Genomic DNA, 15,151 nt, shown 5'->3' with positions numbered 1-15,151 from the left:
CAGAGGTCTGGGGATCTACACGGGCCGGCATCTGGTGGGGATGCTCGGGATGGACGGCTCGGAGGTCGGCACATTAAAATTTGGGACTGGAATGCCGGATTGTGCGAGGGACTGCAGAATGACCGACATCTGGCTCCGAAGAGTGGCCACCTCTGCTGTCAAAGCAGTGACCTGACTGTTTGACTGCGCTGATGAACGGGGTCTGGGTTCCCTCCGCCTGGCATTCCCCATCCCTCGACAATATGTCCCCGGTCTCCTCCCTAGAGTCTGATCCAATGTCTCCGTCAAGATCTGAAACCCAGCATCCTGTGGAGGATCCACAGACTCGATCGGAGTATCGGGAGGAAGTTGGGAGGCAGACTCCTGAAGAACCAACTGGCTCCTCTCCACCATCGTCGTCTGTTTAGCATAACATAAAATATAAATTCAAACATTCATATAATAACCTTTAAAGTTGAATGCGTAACATAAGAATTAAAAATAAATAACACTTACATGAAGGGACTCGGCCAATTCATTCCCAGGTCGAACATAAACGTCGCCAAATACGTCGATCTCTGGAAATTTGAATCCGTCGCGCAAAAAAAGTTATCCACCCTTCATTTTGGCGCCAAAAATAAGTAACCCTAGTTTTCTTACGCGACGGTAAATTTTTTCGTCGCGCTAAGCTGTCTCTCGTCGCGCAAGTTTTTTTCCCCGCCGAAAAAGAGCGCCAATTTTCTGTCCATCTTTACGCGACGAATGATTATAATTGTCGTGCAATATTTTCACGCGCGACGATTGTTGTCGTCGCGCAAGATTTTGGCGCCAATGCATTAGTTGTGCACGACGAAATTAATTTAAGTCGCGCATAGATTGTTTGCGCGACGAATCTGTTTGTCGCGCTAGTTTTGTGTTCTTTGTGCGACGGAATTTTGTTTTCGTCGCATCAATGATTTTTGCGCGACGAATCTGTTTGTCGCGCTAGTTTTGTGTTCTTTGTGCGACAGAATTTTTCTTTCGTCGCATCAATGCTTTTTGCGCGACGAAATTTTGTTCGTCGCGCAAACTTTCGTCGCGCAAATATTAAATCGTACTAGTGATACTATAATGCCGTGTAAAGACAAATTTTTTCTTAAAATCATCAATAACATTTATTGAAATTTTTGTTTTAATACAAGCGATAAACTTATAAAATAGTCGGTGATGACATTGACAGTTTGTGCATAGATCTCACTCGCTGAATTGTAATAATCAGAGTCCTCTTAATAATATATTTTGCCTCATAAAAATCATCAATATGACTCACATACACGTGGGTTTCTTCCTTCCTCCACTCATGCAATCAAAGCTCTACGCTACACTCTCCTGTCTTGGGTCACACAACAAGCAACTACCACCCCACCCCACCCCACCCCCCAACACACACACACACACACGCACACACACAAATCACACCCAAATTTGCAGAGAAACCTCAGAAAATAATTTCCCACTTCGCCATGTCCAATATTTCAGCTCTCTAACACCATCAATCATGAACAATACACAGGGAAAACCTGGCAGGGGTGGCTGGAATGCTGCTATATTCATCATCTGTAAGCTATTTAATTTCTTTTTATTTTCATCTTTTTTCTCATTTAACTCTCACAATTATCTGAATTTCTTTACGGTTCATTAATTTTATGAATTTTATTTGTTTGCTTGATTATTATTAACTGCAGTTGTTGAGGTGGCCCAGCAATTTGCATTCTATGGGTTGGCAAGTAACCTCATCATGTACCTTACAAATGTTCTGGACCAGCCCTTGGCCACGGCGGCTAAGAATGTCAACACCTGGCTCGATGTCTCATCCGTCTTCCCCGTTCTCGGAGCCTTCGTTGCAGATTCGTATTTGGGTCGCTTCACGACCATCCTCTTCTCCATCACCATCTATTTCATGGTAAACAAAAACAAATTCATTATTATTTTTTCACTACTTCATGTATTTAAGTATATATGTGTAGCATGCTTTTGTGAGTACGTAAATCAGATTTACAGTTTGACAACATAAGTATGTTAATTATGTGTAACGAAACCAAGAAAACATTGCTCGTGTTGAGTACTTATATATATCTTTTGTGTTCATGGATTGTATATGATATATCATGTTATAGGGCATGGTCCTTTTAACTCTCTCAGTCTCAGTAATTCCTTCGCAAAGTCGCCATGCGTGCAAACTTTTGCAGCAGACCAGTTCGATGAGAACACGCCGGAGGAAAGAAAGGCCAAGAGCTCATTTTTTAACTGGTGGTACTTGGGTTTGGTGTCTGGTGCCACTTCTGCCACACTCGGAGTTGTATATCTCCAGGTAAAATCTACGTTTGAGATCCCCACATCCCAAAGAATTATTTATATTATAATAATCCGTTAAAAAATATAAATTATTTTTGGGGTCAGTAAAATTGGATAAACTATATAATATATGGGTGTATAATTGGACTCCAAAAATATTTTATTCGTTAAACTACCTTGTTGCCTTTCATTGAAGTTCTTGTTTCCTCTTTGTTTTTCAATTCAAACTAATTTTATACAAAAAAAGAACCTAAATGGTCATGGCTTCAAGGTTTGTAAGTCGTGTTCTTGTTCCCTCTCCTGCATACAACATTTTTTTTTTTTTTCCAAATCTTTTTTTGTCACAATATTTAAGAAGGAGAGTCGATAATTTCTCACACACACACGGAAAATTGGCAGGGTTTGGAATATTGGCAGGGGTCTTGATGGTGTCACTATTATTATTCTTGGTGGGAATTAAGAGGTACCGGAAGCAAAGGCCTCCTGGCAGCCCATTTACAACACTGGCACAAGTGTTTGTGGCAGCAGCTCGGAAATCGCACGTGAATGGGACGCTCAATTGCGAGGGTGTAAATTATGGAGACGAGAAGGGTGGAGGTGTAGAAGGTCAACCTCAGCTCTAGTTTTGTCTCGTACTAATCAACTGAGGAAACTTTTATAATTAAATGCTAGTAAATTTTTTTAAAACCAATGGCTACGAGATTTCTACTCGAGATATCTTTCAATGTTAGGAAAAAAAGTATCTTGAAATCTCAGTACATCTTTCAAAGTTAGGAAAAGAAATACTCCTTATTAATAACTATCTGATTTTTTTTTAATTTAATATTTTAACTTTATAATGATCAAGTGCTAGTTGATTAATATTGCAAATAACCCTTTGTGGGCCTACACCAATTTTATGCTAGTGACTAGCAAAGGTAGGTGTTGCCAACCTCTAGTGCCCTAAAGTGAATCCCTCAACCTCTACAGAGTCTTATGTTAGTGACAAAACAGCATATGTATAGGTGTTGCCAACCTCTACTGCCCTCAAGTCAAACCCTCAAGAACAAAACGAATAAAGAATTAATAATTTGGGAACTTTTTTTTTTTTCCTTTTCTATTCTCTATCAAACTCTAGCTTACATTCCAAGTAGCAAGCGTCCAAACCAACTCTTTGGTCTAGTGCTATTTGTCTCCAGTTATTAGTGGGAGGAGGTCTTATGTTCAACATACGTGAATGATGAGGATGATACATATTTGTGATAAGTTTCTATCAAGTTGTGAGGATCACGCCATGAAAATCCAGTACGTAACAGAACCACACTGTATCGACAATGCAATGTTAGAGCATCTACAGTGGGAGGATGTATTTTCGGGGGTGTAAAGCCACTTTTACATCCTCTTTACACCCCGGAGGTTATAAATATGATTTTTGCTCCAGTTGTGAAGATATAAATCTAAATATGTATAATTGATTTCTTTCGCATTTTCTACTGTATGTCCCACTTTTGTCCATTTTTTCTCACATTTTTTCATGTAGGTCCTACCTAGAAGAGATGTAAAAAAATATACATATGTGCATCTAAATTTGCATCTCATGGTGGTGATGCAAATTTACACTCATTTACACCTCTTCATTGCGGGTGATTCCGATCACAAAGAATGTATAATTAACATACACCTCATTATACACCTCCCATTGTAGATGCTCTTACAATATTAAACTGAACATCATATCACTACAATTCTCAATAAAAAATTAAGCGGAAAGCCAAGAAATTACAATACCTTCTTATTGTTTTGTCCAAATGCCTTCATAAATTATTACTAATACCTTCTTTTTCCCCAAGTTGTTTTTCCCATTTGAAGTTTAGGAACAAGACATGGCCATTCCCTTGCCCTTTTCTTTATAGTTATTACAATTTGCAGGCTTATTAACTTATTGAAAACCAAAATGCAGATTTCTGGACAAGGCAATGATCATAGACGAAGTAGATACATCAAACCAAACCAGAAATCCATGGAGGTTATGCTCTCTCAATCAAGTGGAAGAAGTGAAGCTTGTCCTCCGACTCATTCCCATATGGTTAAGTTGCCTAATGTTTGGTGTAATCCAAGCCCAACTTCACACCTTCTTCACAAACAAAGTAGCACAACAATCCGATCAATCGGTCCCCATTTCCAAGTCCCTCCAGCATCACTTCAAGGACTTGTTGGCATTGCCATCTTAATCGCCGTTCCAATCTACGACAGATTTTTCGTCCCGCTAACCCAAAATTATACGGGACACTCCTCAGGCATTACCGTGCTACAAAGAATCGGGATCGGCCTAGTTATATCAATACTCAATATGGTTGTGTCAGCCCAAGTAGAGGCCAAAAGGCTCAACGTTGCAAAACATTATAATCTCATTGACAAGCCTAAAGCAATAATACCAATGAAGATATGGTGGTTACTCCCACAATACCTAATTTGCGGTGTCTCCGACGCGTTCACAACCGTGGGACTTCAAGAACTGTTTTATGATCAAATGCCAGAGCAGATGAGAAGCATCGGGGCAGCGGCTTTTATTAGTGTTATCGGCGTTGGCAGCTTCATAAGCTCTGGTATTATAAGTATTGTGCAGTCCATTACCTCAAGAAATGGTGAGAAATGGCTTGGGGACAATATTAATCGGGCTCACCTTGATTACTTCTATTGGGTGCTAGCAGTTTTGAGCACACTGAGTTTGTGTGTTTTTTTTTTTTGGTCAAGTGAGTTTGTGTGTTTATGTGTTAATTGCAAGGGCTTTTGTGTACAGAAAGGTTGGAGGAGAAGAGAAACTAAAGGCAGAGATGAGCTTATTTGCAAAGAACCATGATGGAGGAGAGACATGAGACATAAAAGGCAAGATTAGAGCAAGTACAAGTCTAAGACTCACAAACTTAAACTTAGGATAAAGTGCTCTATCATTAGCAGCTAGAAGTTAAGCTCGACAATTACAAGAAGTACTTATTTATTTGCGAGGAAACACATTCTGTGATTTAGGCCGTTGATTTTAAGTTCAAATGCCTTGAAATAATGTCAAGAGACTTATAGTTCAAGGGGTAAGAGCATTTACCTATGCACTCAAAGTTTTAGACTCAATCCCACCAATTATTCCAATGAACATGCTCGAAGCAGATTTTTTCTATTGAATTAAAAATCTGAAATTTGAATGGCAAGGAATTGAAGGAAATGATCAAGTTGTATATAGGAAAACCTGAACAAAGGATATGATTTGATTTGATACTTGGGATCATGGTTTCAGGGATTTGATTGTTCTTTTTCCTTTTGGTTAAAAACGAGACCAAAGGGGTGGGGGAAGATTCCAACATCATGCAAGAGAATCAAGGAGAATCACTAGAGATTTCATTCGCGCATGCACTAAAAAACAAGGACAATGTTGGGTTGGGGACGTTGGGGTGGGATGTTTCATTATTTACAATCACTAGCTACAAATTTTCTTCTTTTTTATTTTTATTTTTATATTTATTTTTTTTTCAAGTCCGAGCGTCATGATTGAATCTATAATTCATTCAATTTAGTACAAATAATTATATTATTGTAAAATTCATATTCTTCTTTGAAAAAAAAAAAAAGCAATAGTATATTATTGATGATCAAATAAAAGTAGAAAGTAACTATGTGTCGAATATGGGTAAATCTTCTCTAGTGACCAAATACATGTTGAATTGATCTGGAGAGAATCAAGCACATCCCAAATAATGACTAAATCCGCGATCTAACAACCAGAAGCACATGTACTCAGACCTACAATACAAATCTACCGCGCAACCACAGAAACAAAAAATCCATATAGAAAGGCAAAAGCTAAAAAAAAAAAAAAAATCCTAAATTGAAAACAAATCACAACGAACTCCTAAAGAATTTCTGAAAATTATTAGTCTAAAACAAAACTAAAAAATAGGATTACCGCTCCACATCTTCCAGGCAACCCAGAGTGGAATTAGTGTGACACGTGTTCATGACTTCATGACTGATGTAGTCGATACAATGATACAAACATTTTGTTCAGGGAGGACTGCCCCTTCGAAAGTCACAAAGGACAAACAATTTGCCGAGAAAGTACACATGGAATTTGGTATTATTGGGTTGAAGTTGGTCATGCAAGTGCATGGAAACGTCTCTCTTACTGTGTATTCTTTCAATCTTGTAGAAAATATATTTTATATGTCCTTATTTCACCAAGTTTATTCTTATTAAATAAAAATAAAAACAAATACATTGAGGACTAATATAAGTTATTTTAATAAGATATAAAATAAAAATCTCCCACAACTTTTTTTAAGTCCCACTATTTTTGCTCCTCTTGATAACTATCATGCTCACATGTATAGCATTGGTGAAATTTTGACATGTTTAGTTACCCACTAAGCCGGGAAACTTAGTTGGGGAAATCAATGAATTGGAATTGGATAAATTATTCTTTTAGTTGATCTCAATCTTGATTTTGAAGGTATATTCATGTAATTTTTATTTTTTTATGTGTTAGTAAATGTGAGTGTTTATAACAAATGAATATTGGAATAATTTCAATTCTTATTTTTCATGTGTTTATTACACATAAGGGATAAAAAAAACAATTATGTGGGGTTCCACACGTTAAAATCAGTAATGGAATATCCTTCAAATCAAGTGAAATCAACTAGAGGAAATTATTGATCCGATTCTCATGCCTTGATTACTCCATCTATATTCCCCGATTCAAGACTTCTGTTATCTCTAATAAGCAAAAATGAGATGAGAATGTGTGCAATTGGAATTATTCTACTGCCCTAAGTACCATGCTAGCATTCGTGAAATTTTGTGACTAGACCAAATGGTTCTCTCTTCTGTCAATTTGTTTTGAATTGGATCACAAGATCGTATATATATTTTCATAAATAAAAAAAATCCAAAAGATGTCAAAATCTGGTTTTAAAAATTTGAATGGGGAAAATTTCTCCAAAACTAAACAGTAATACCATTAGATAATGGATTGGACCGAAATAGTCATTCTGAAAGGTCAAATGGAATATAATGAACAAGTCCACATTTTAAACAGAAAAAACAGCACCTTCTTTGCTTCTTCACTAATTCAAAAATCAACCAAGAAAATCCTCGAGATTCTGGACGAAATCTGTCGGATCTTTCTTTCCAAACTGTCAGATTTTCAAGAGGATTTTCTGTATCTTTCTGACTCCGATGGCTTCCCATTTAAAACCCACCCACCCTTTCTTCCCTTTCATCATCTTCTGCTCTTCTTCTTCTTCTTCTTCCTCCTCCTCTGTTCCTGGTGTTATTGCTTTTGATATTACAAGAGTTCATCAATCATGGGTTTGTCTGCAGAGGCCCAATTTCATGTTCTGGCTGTTGATGATAGCGTTATTGATAGAAAGTTGATTGAGAGACTTCTCAAGACTTCTTCATACCAAGGTATTATATGTTCATGGAGTTTTTGGTTTCTTTTAGAAAAGAAAAAAAAAATGGTTTTGTTCAATTCTGCTTTTGAATCATTGTTCTGGCTTTAATTGAGTGCTAAAATATTTCTGGGTTGTTTTCTTTTTGTCAATTTCTGCAGTTACTGCTGTTGATTCTGGAAGTAAGGCTTTGGAATTTTTGGGTTTGCATGATCAAGATGATCAAATTGATGCAGATATTCCCTCTCTGTCTCCAGATAATCATCAACAGGTATATATGTTGTTTCCTGTTGATTCAATTTTGAGACTTCTTATTTGAATTTCTGTTTTGCAATTTCATCAGTCTGATCTGATTCATTTCCCCCTGCCTCTTTTACAGGATGTAGAAGTAAATTTGATCATTACAGATTACTGTATGCCAGGAATGACAGGCTATGATCTTCTCAGAAAGATTAAGGTAAAAAAAAAAAAAAAAAAAAAGGACCCAAAACCATTATGCATCTTACTTTCAATTCAGCAAAGATTTGAGGATCAGTATTAGAATTCACAATTGGAATTGTTTCCAGCCCAAAATCATTTCAATCAAGCTAAAATTTGGGCCTAGTCTTGTATAATTGGAGTTGCTATTGTCCATGAATGAATGATTAAACTTGGTGCATCATCTAGGATAGACTAATAAAAGTATACTTTGATTTGCAGGAATCTCATGTTCTTAAAGACATACCAGTTGTTATTATGTCCTCAGAGAATGAGCCATCAAGGATCAACAGGTTAGGGGAAATTTCAGATCTCGAATTAGAAATGCTTGGTTCATTTTATGATCATGATCTGACATGTGGCTTGATGGGTTTTTGATCAGATGCTTGGAGGAAGGAGCAGAAGAGTTCTTTCTAAAACCAGTGCAATTGTCAGATGTGAACAAGCTTAAACCCCACATGTTGAAGGGTAGGGCTATGGAAGACCAATCCAACATCAACAAGAGAAAGGTCATGGAACAAACACAAACACCAGAGAGAACAAGAACAAAGTATAATGATTTGGAAGTGACTTCATGATCAATTGATGTTGTTATTTTTCTTTTTTTTCAAGTATAATGTAGGACACTCATCGACTTACAGAGGATCGATTCTCAACCGTTGATATATGTGAATCTCACCGTAGATCAAACATACATCAGCTTCTAACAGTTGAAAAACCAAGCTTGTCACTATAATATACCCAGAAGATTTCTCTATATTTGTTCTCTTTTTTCCTTCCTATATTTCAAGCTTGATTATACAGGCTCCATAGGGATTTAGATTTCCTCAAAGACAGAAAAAGAGTCATGTTCAGAAATCTTCATATTTAGATCTAATTGTAAATTAACAGAAAGAAAATATTCATTGAATTTTGTTGGTGTCTTGCCAGGCAATTATGTAAGAAATAAAAATATTCGCTGGTTATGACTTTTATAAATGGGCAGATTTTGTAAAAGGAAGCTAAAAATTTGTTTTTTTTTTCTTGTTGGGGAAGCTAAGAAGTATTTGAAATTGACTTTGGGAAGGTGTGAACAATTACATGATGTATAGCTTGACCGTTGATACGTTCATGGTATTAAATAAATTAGGTAACCTAGTCATAGAAGCTAATATTGAAAACAAAGATTTAACTCCTTGTAGTTTAGATCATCGTTTGTATATTTTTTTTTTAAGTGTTGGAATGGAGAAAACTAATATTCGGCGCAAGGAATTTGTAGTTTAAGTGATTAAGAATATTTACCTCTACACCTACGAGGTTCTATATCCAATTCCCCCATCCTAAATATGGGTTGTATTGAAAAATATAAATATTGCTACTAGGCAAAACTCAAAATTTTATAAACAACATAGGTTGTAAAACAAGAAAATTGTTAAATTCAGCATGGAAATAAAAAAATAATAATTGGGAGTTGAGGGTTATTTTCAAATTTCACCACACTGATTTTAGAAAAGAAGAATGACTGTCGTCATCACCATTGCCACCACCATCCTTGTGTTAATTAAGAGGCTGTAAAATAATAAGTGTGCGGTGCTTCATAAAGTGCAAAGCACAAAATTTATGCAAATATATATATATATATATATATATTCTAGAAAAGGAAAATACTATAACAATAATCAAGGAATAATTGAGTGAGGCTAACGGAGATCGGTAGAGGTAATCATGGTTTTGACAGAGAGTTAATTGAGTTTTGCCGTACGGTGTGGCTATCAAATTGAAACATGAGGGATGCATGAACTTGACAACATAGAATGTGGGTTCGTAATGATCAACCAATGACACATGAAATTAGTGGTGGATCCAAAATTTAAAAGTCAAGTATGCAGAGTTTATCTTAAAATTTTGATGGTATGAGTGAATTTCATTTATAAAAATAAAAAGATACATCTAAGCGGGGGACGTAATGATCCTTACCTTCAAATATACATAAATAAAAGTTTAACTAAAAAAATCTTGACCATTATTGATTCTTTGGACCTCAACTTTTTCAACGTGAGGCTCAACAATGGGAAAGTCAGGAAGATTTTGCTCATCGCAAATGGGAAGTATTGCACTAGATGATGATCCATCATTCTTTTTCTTAAAAAAGAAGAAGAAAAAGATAACAAATTCATACCCAAAAAACAAAAAAAGATAACAAATTCTTTGTTTTCTTAGAGTTTCGATTGTGATCCGACATAATAAAAGATAACATATTTAATCAAACATCCCAACAAAAAATCAAACAAATTCTCATAATAGCATTAATGCATTTAATCAAACATTAACAAACCAACAACAAATCATACATCTCAACAAAATTCCTAAAATCAAAGACCTAATTAATTTCAATAAAATCTCCAAATTATAATTCATTCCTAAATGAATAATACTAGTCTTACCACATTTTTATACCACAATTTCATACCACATGATGTGGCAGCTGATGTGTACATACCACATCATATAAAATACTAGTTTCTGTTTTTCTAATTTCATTTATTAAAATACACTTCATTCATTTAATTGATGTGGCATATGATATGGACATGCCACATCACGTGGTATAGAAATGTGGGATAAAAATGTGGTAAGTGTAGCATTACTCTTCCTAAATAAACCCTAGAATACTCATTTCAAATTAAAATTAAAATTAAGATGCATACATTTATTTTAGGAAAAACCCAATAGGAGAAGATAATTAAATAGGAGAGCATGAGAAGAATACTTGTTGCCTAGATAGGGAGAAACACTTACATGAAATGAGAATATCACTATTTTGCTATCCTCGACCAATCACGGTATGCCATACGTGATAACTTTTCCACGTGGCATTCTGTGATTGGCCAAGGATAGCAAAACAGTGTTATCCCCGTTCCATATAAGTTTTTCTGCTAGATAGGAGAAGATGTTGCCAAGAGAGAGGTTATTGTCAGCCCAAAGAGAGAAGTTACTGCTAAAGCTGCCAAGGAAAAGAGAAGGTGAGGACTGTTGGCTATGCCTATGCGCAACCAAAAGGGCTGGCTAGTGGGTCGCTCTCTCATTCACACGAGGAGAGCCTTGCCGGCTAGGATTTTCTTTACTCATTCTTTACGTCGTCTCTCTTAGTTGTTCTTTTGTTCTCTGTGGGGTGGCTGTGTCACCTTTCTTTCTGGGTTACCAAGGAGCCAATCGCTGGTGAGGGGTCTCCATCTTAACGCTATAGAGGTGGCCACCGCCTCTTCTGCTCAAGGAGGTGACAAGTATGCAGCACCAAGCTGAAATCAGAAGTGTGCAAAAACTAGTGCTGGACATCTGATTGTTAGTGGCATGGCTTTTTTTGGTAACCGTAGTTTTTGTATCGAGGATTTTGTTGACAAGACGGAGGAGACCAGCCTCGAGGGGTCTCCAAGTTCTCCCTAATAATTCTCCTATTTAATGTTCATGGGCTTGGCAACCGATGAACATTCCTATTATGAAGATCTTTCTTCGGAAATTTCTTCAGGCTAAGAGGCCAATCTTGGTCTCCCTCACTTGTCAGCTGCGGTTCTATATTAAGAAAATTAGAGGTGGCGGTTGGTGTTTGGCTGGATCTGTTATGATGCTCGTAATACGTTTTTGACTATGTACGAAGAATTATAATGCTTTCTTTAGATCATAGAAGGCTTTCTTTGACAGTACATGCGTAGTGATGGGATGTGTTTCAATGGTTTTGCAGTTAGGTGATTGGCTAGATCTATTTTGATATCCATAGTAGCTGAATCTATTTTGATACTCAAAGTACGTTTTTGACTATGTAGGAAGAATTATGATGCTTTTTCTAGATCATAGGAAGACTTTTTTGACAATACCTACGTAATGATGAGATGTTATTTTAAGGGTTTTGAGGTTGGGTTCTAGGTTTGTTTGTTTTGTAAAAGTTGTTTGACTCTTATATTTAGTCAATAGCATAGGTGGTACTCTTTCCTACCCTGGGGTTTTGTTTTCTTTGAGAAGGTTTTAACGAGGCTGCTTTTAACATGTTAGTTCTTACCATGTAATGTTCCTTTTGGTTTACTGAAATACCATCTTTTCTATATAAAAAAAAAAAAAAATTTAAAAAACCAAAAAGGTTGGCTACTTATATTTCTTCGCTTGTTTTCCTTTTTCTTTTTTTAAAATTTTAAATTTTAAATTTTTAAAAATAATAGATTGAGTAGGCTCGGCTTTGATTTGTGGGTTGCTTTTAATTTTTTTTATAAATGTGTTTGGGTAGGCATGGGCTTTGTATGTTTCACATCATCACATGGGCTGGGTAGAAATAGGTATGATTACATATAGGTTTTTTTTTTTTTTTTTTGTTGGGAAAAAAAATTGAGTAGGCGGTTGCCTACCTTGCCCTTGTTGCAAGACCGCCCCTGATTAAATTGGCTTTAAGAGATTGAAGTGTTGTAGAGTGATTGTGGTTTTGTGCAAAACAAATTATATTTTTACAAATACACTCTCATGCGTTGGAAATCTTCGTAAGAAGAGATGGGCCAGAACCACTCAAGAAACGGGCTAGTAATTATGTATGATTAGGCAAGAGAACAAAAATTGATACGGTGTTGAGTGGGGTCGAAGTCATCATCATGATTGAACTAACGGGAGATGAATGTGGGAAGGTGTTAGGCAATGTCATAACCAGAGAAGTTGGAGTCATTTATGTAGCGAAAAGAGCCATCACTGTCAAAGGTACCGCCGAACTAATGACTACACTAGATGAAGGAGTAGCTATTGCCACGTGCAACCTATACAAAAGTATAAAGGACTCATATTGGGAAAATATGGTTCAAAGTCATAATAATATCTAGGTGTAAAGATGATACCATTAGGTCAAATGGAGGAGTTAAAAGTGAAGATAACTGAACCTCGGTTGTCGTTTCCCTCGGCCTTGACTTAGCAACTGCTTGTTTGGCTACATTCCTTTCAAGATCTGCCTGTTTTACTAAATGCTTTTTCTTGCCTAAAGAAGCCAGATAATAAGCAAACAAAAGTCATCAAATTTGTCACAACCCGATCCGAGAATAAAGAATATTCCTGAATTAGGGTGCGTGAATTGAATGAAATAAAATAAAAAGACTGAAAAAAATGGTTAAAATACATTTTCTTTATATATAAATAATAATAATAATCTTACAAGTGTACAAGATATAAATAAAACTTTATCATTCTAAACTAATCCAACTTCTTTGGTTTTGTCTTTGTCTTGCCTACTAATTGATTTGAAAAATAAAATAGGTGAGGGATGAGCAAACCACCGCTCAGTTAGTAGATTATGTAATATGTCAGTCAGGCGATGTTATTTTACACACTCTAGAAAATATAATAAAAAGATACACAATCCAATTCATATCACATCATTACTTCATATCTTCGTTATCCTTCACAAATTGTACCCAGCACATGACCCTTATTGGCCTCACTGCCCTAAATCCCCGTCTGGTACATTTATCCTTCGGATACTAGTCATTGAAGTTCTCATATTCCATGAATAATACGTACTTCACAAAAACTCCAAATAATATATATATATATATATATATATATTGTATGAAATATTGCACAACTTAGACATGCTTGACTTGAAAATAGAGAGAGAGATTTGTAAATAGAATAAATCCATGATTTTCACATTTATTACAAAATAAGAACTTTTAGAACACATTACGTAACCCACAAAAACACATGTTCTTCATCTTGTTTCTTTTTCTTCCTTCTCTCTCTCTCTCTCTCTCTCTCTCTCTCTCTCTCACACACACACACACACACACACACACACACACACACATAAACACTACTTCATGGTAGAAAATCTATTCTAAAGAATTGGAATGAATGATTGAAGTAAGGAATGATTATGCTTATATGAGAGATTACGGATGCAACCAAATAATATATATATATATATATATATATATATAAAATAAGATAAGATAGAAAAGTAAGGAAATAATGTGACTCATCCCCTTTTGGCCAATGATATCACAACACCACTTGTTACTAGCATGCAAGGTGGCATGACAATGATGATTTGATTAAAATCAATTCCAAGTCTTTACACGTGGAAAACAAGAATGGTGCCATCTTTCAACTAAAGAAAATATCTCATACTAGACTTAAGATTTAATAACATATAGGTCTTCACAATAAATATTAAATAACATATTAATAAATATTAAATAACATATTAATAAATATTAAATAAAATATTAATAAATAATTAATATACAGTATGAAAAGTTCTCACAAAAATATAAAGGGTAAATGGAGACAACATTTCATACATGGTGGAGAGATGTTAACGATGGGATCATCCCATATGATCTCATCTACATTCACTTATTCCTCTTCTTCTTCCGATCCATATACGCCTTCGGTCTCACTCTCTTCATTGTAGACTGAATGAACAATGACATGGGTCGAACCGGCCAGCTTGGTGCAGTCCACAGTTTGAAAAGATCTAGGCGTATCTAGATCCTCGACGCCTAGCTACTTGCTACCTCCCTCTCTCGATCTTGCCCGTTGTTATCTCCATGATAAACTCAAACCAAACCAAACCATTCATTCATCATCACTGTGGTTTTCTAGTGCGGCGGTTCAACGACCAGATTTGCTCTTCGGTATTCAGTAGTTGGCAGTCGAGCCAACTTGATTCGGTTGCCCAGCCCACAAAGCATCCACATTTGCTGAGGTTGTTGGGGCCAACAAATTGATGACATTGAAGATCAACTCACCGAAAGAAAAGGCATGCTTTGGAAAATCCAGTAGCAGAGCTTATCAAATGAATGCAGTGATTAATGAGCTGTAAATTCAATTAATAATCGCGCATATGCCTAAAAGTGAAGATGCTATTTTGGCAAATTTCTCTTCTAAAAAAAAGTTATTGTTTTTAATTTATTAGTGGGTAAAATGCATTTTTG

General features: G+C 35.9%; 1 protein-coding gene and 1 pseudogene across 1 annotated transcript; both read left to right on the top strand.

Annotated features, from left to right (window-relative positions):
* The first annotated feature begins 1,413 nt into the window (after positions 1-1,413).
* LOC117619193 lies at positions 1,414-5,314 on the top strand (annotated as a pseudogene).
* Positions 5,315-7,320: 2,006 nt separating this feature from the next.
* On the top strand, positions 7,321-8,967 carry LOC117618941 (two-component response regulator ORR9-like). Its single transcript, XM_034348721.1, has 5 exons — positions 7,321-7,749; positions 7,895-8,004; positions 8,113-8,190; positions 8,433-8,503; positions 8,593-8,967. Exons 1-5 carry the CDS (start codon positions 7,647-7,649, stop codon positions 8,786-8,788), a joined length of 558 nt encoding a protein of 185 aa, XP_034204612.1. The 5' UTR covers positions 7,321-7,646; the 3' UTR covers positions 8,789-8,967.
* Positions 8,968-15,151: the final 6,184 nt, after the last annotated feature.

The sequence above is a fragment of the Prunus dulcis genome, chromosome 2, assembly GCF_902201215.1.
Source record: "Prunus dulcis chromosome 2, ALMONDv2, whole genome shotgun sequence".
Lineage (NCBI taxonomy): Eukaryota > Viridiplantae > Streptophyta > Magnoliopsida > Rosales > Rosaceae > Prunus > Prunus dulcis.
The sequence above is the reverse complement of the archived record's forward strand: the minus strand, read 5'-3'. Positions and strand labels throughout refer to the sequence as shown.

Bases quoted from the DNA above. Each gene is read 5' to 3' on its own strand.
- LOC117618941 (XM_034348721.1), top strand. From the start codon at position 7,647: ATGGGTTTGTCTGCAGAGGCCCAATTTCATGTTCTGGCTGTTGATGAT. The intron at 8,191-8,432 runs GTAAAAAAAAAA...TTTGATTTGCAG, and splicing joins ATCTTCTCAGAAAGATTAAG to GAATCTCATGTTCTTAAAGA. The intron at 8,504-8,592 runs GTTAGGGGAAAT...GTTTTTGATCAG, and splicing joins GAGCCATCAAGGATCAACAG to ATGCTTGGAGGAAGGAGCAG.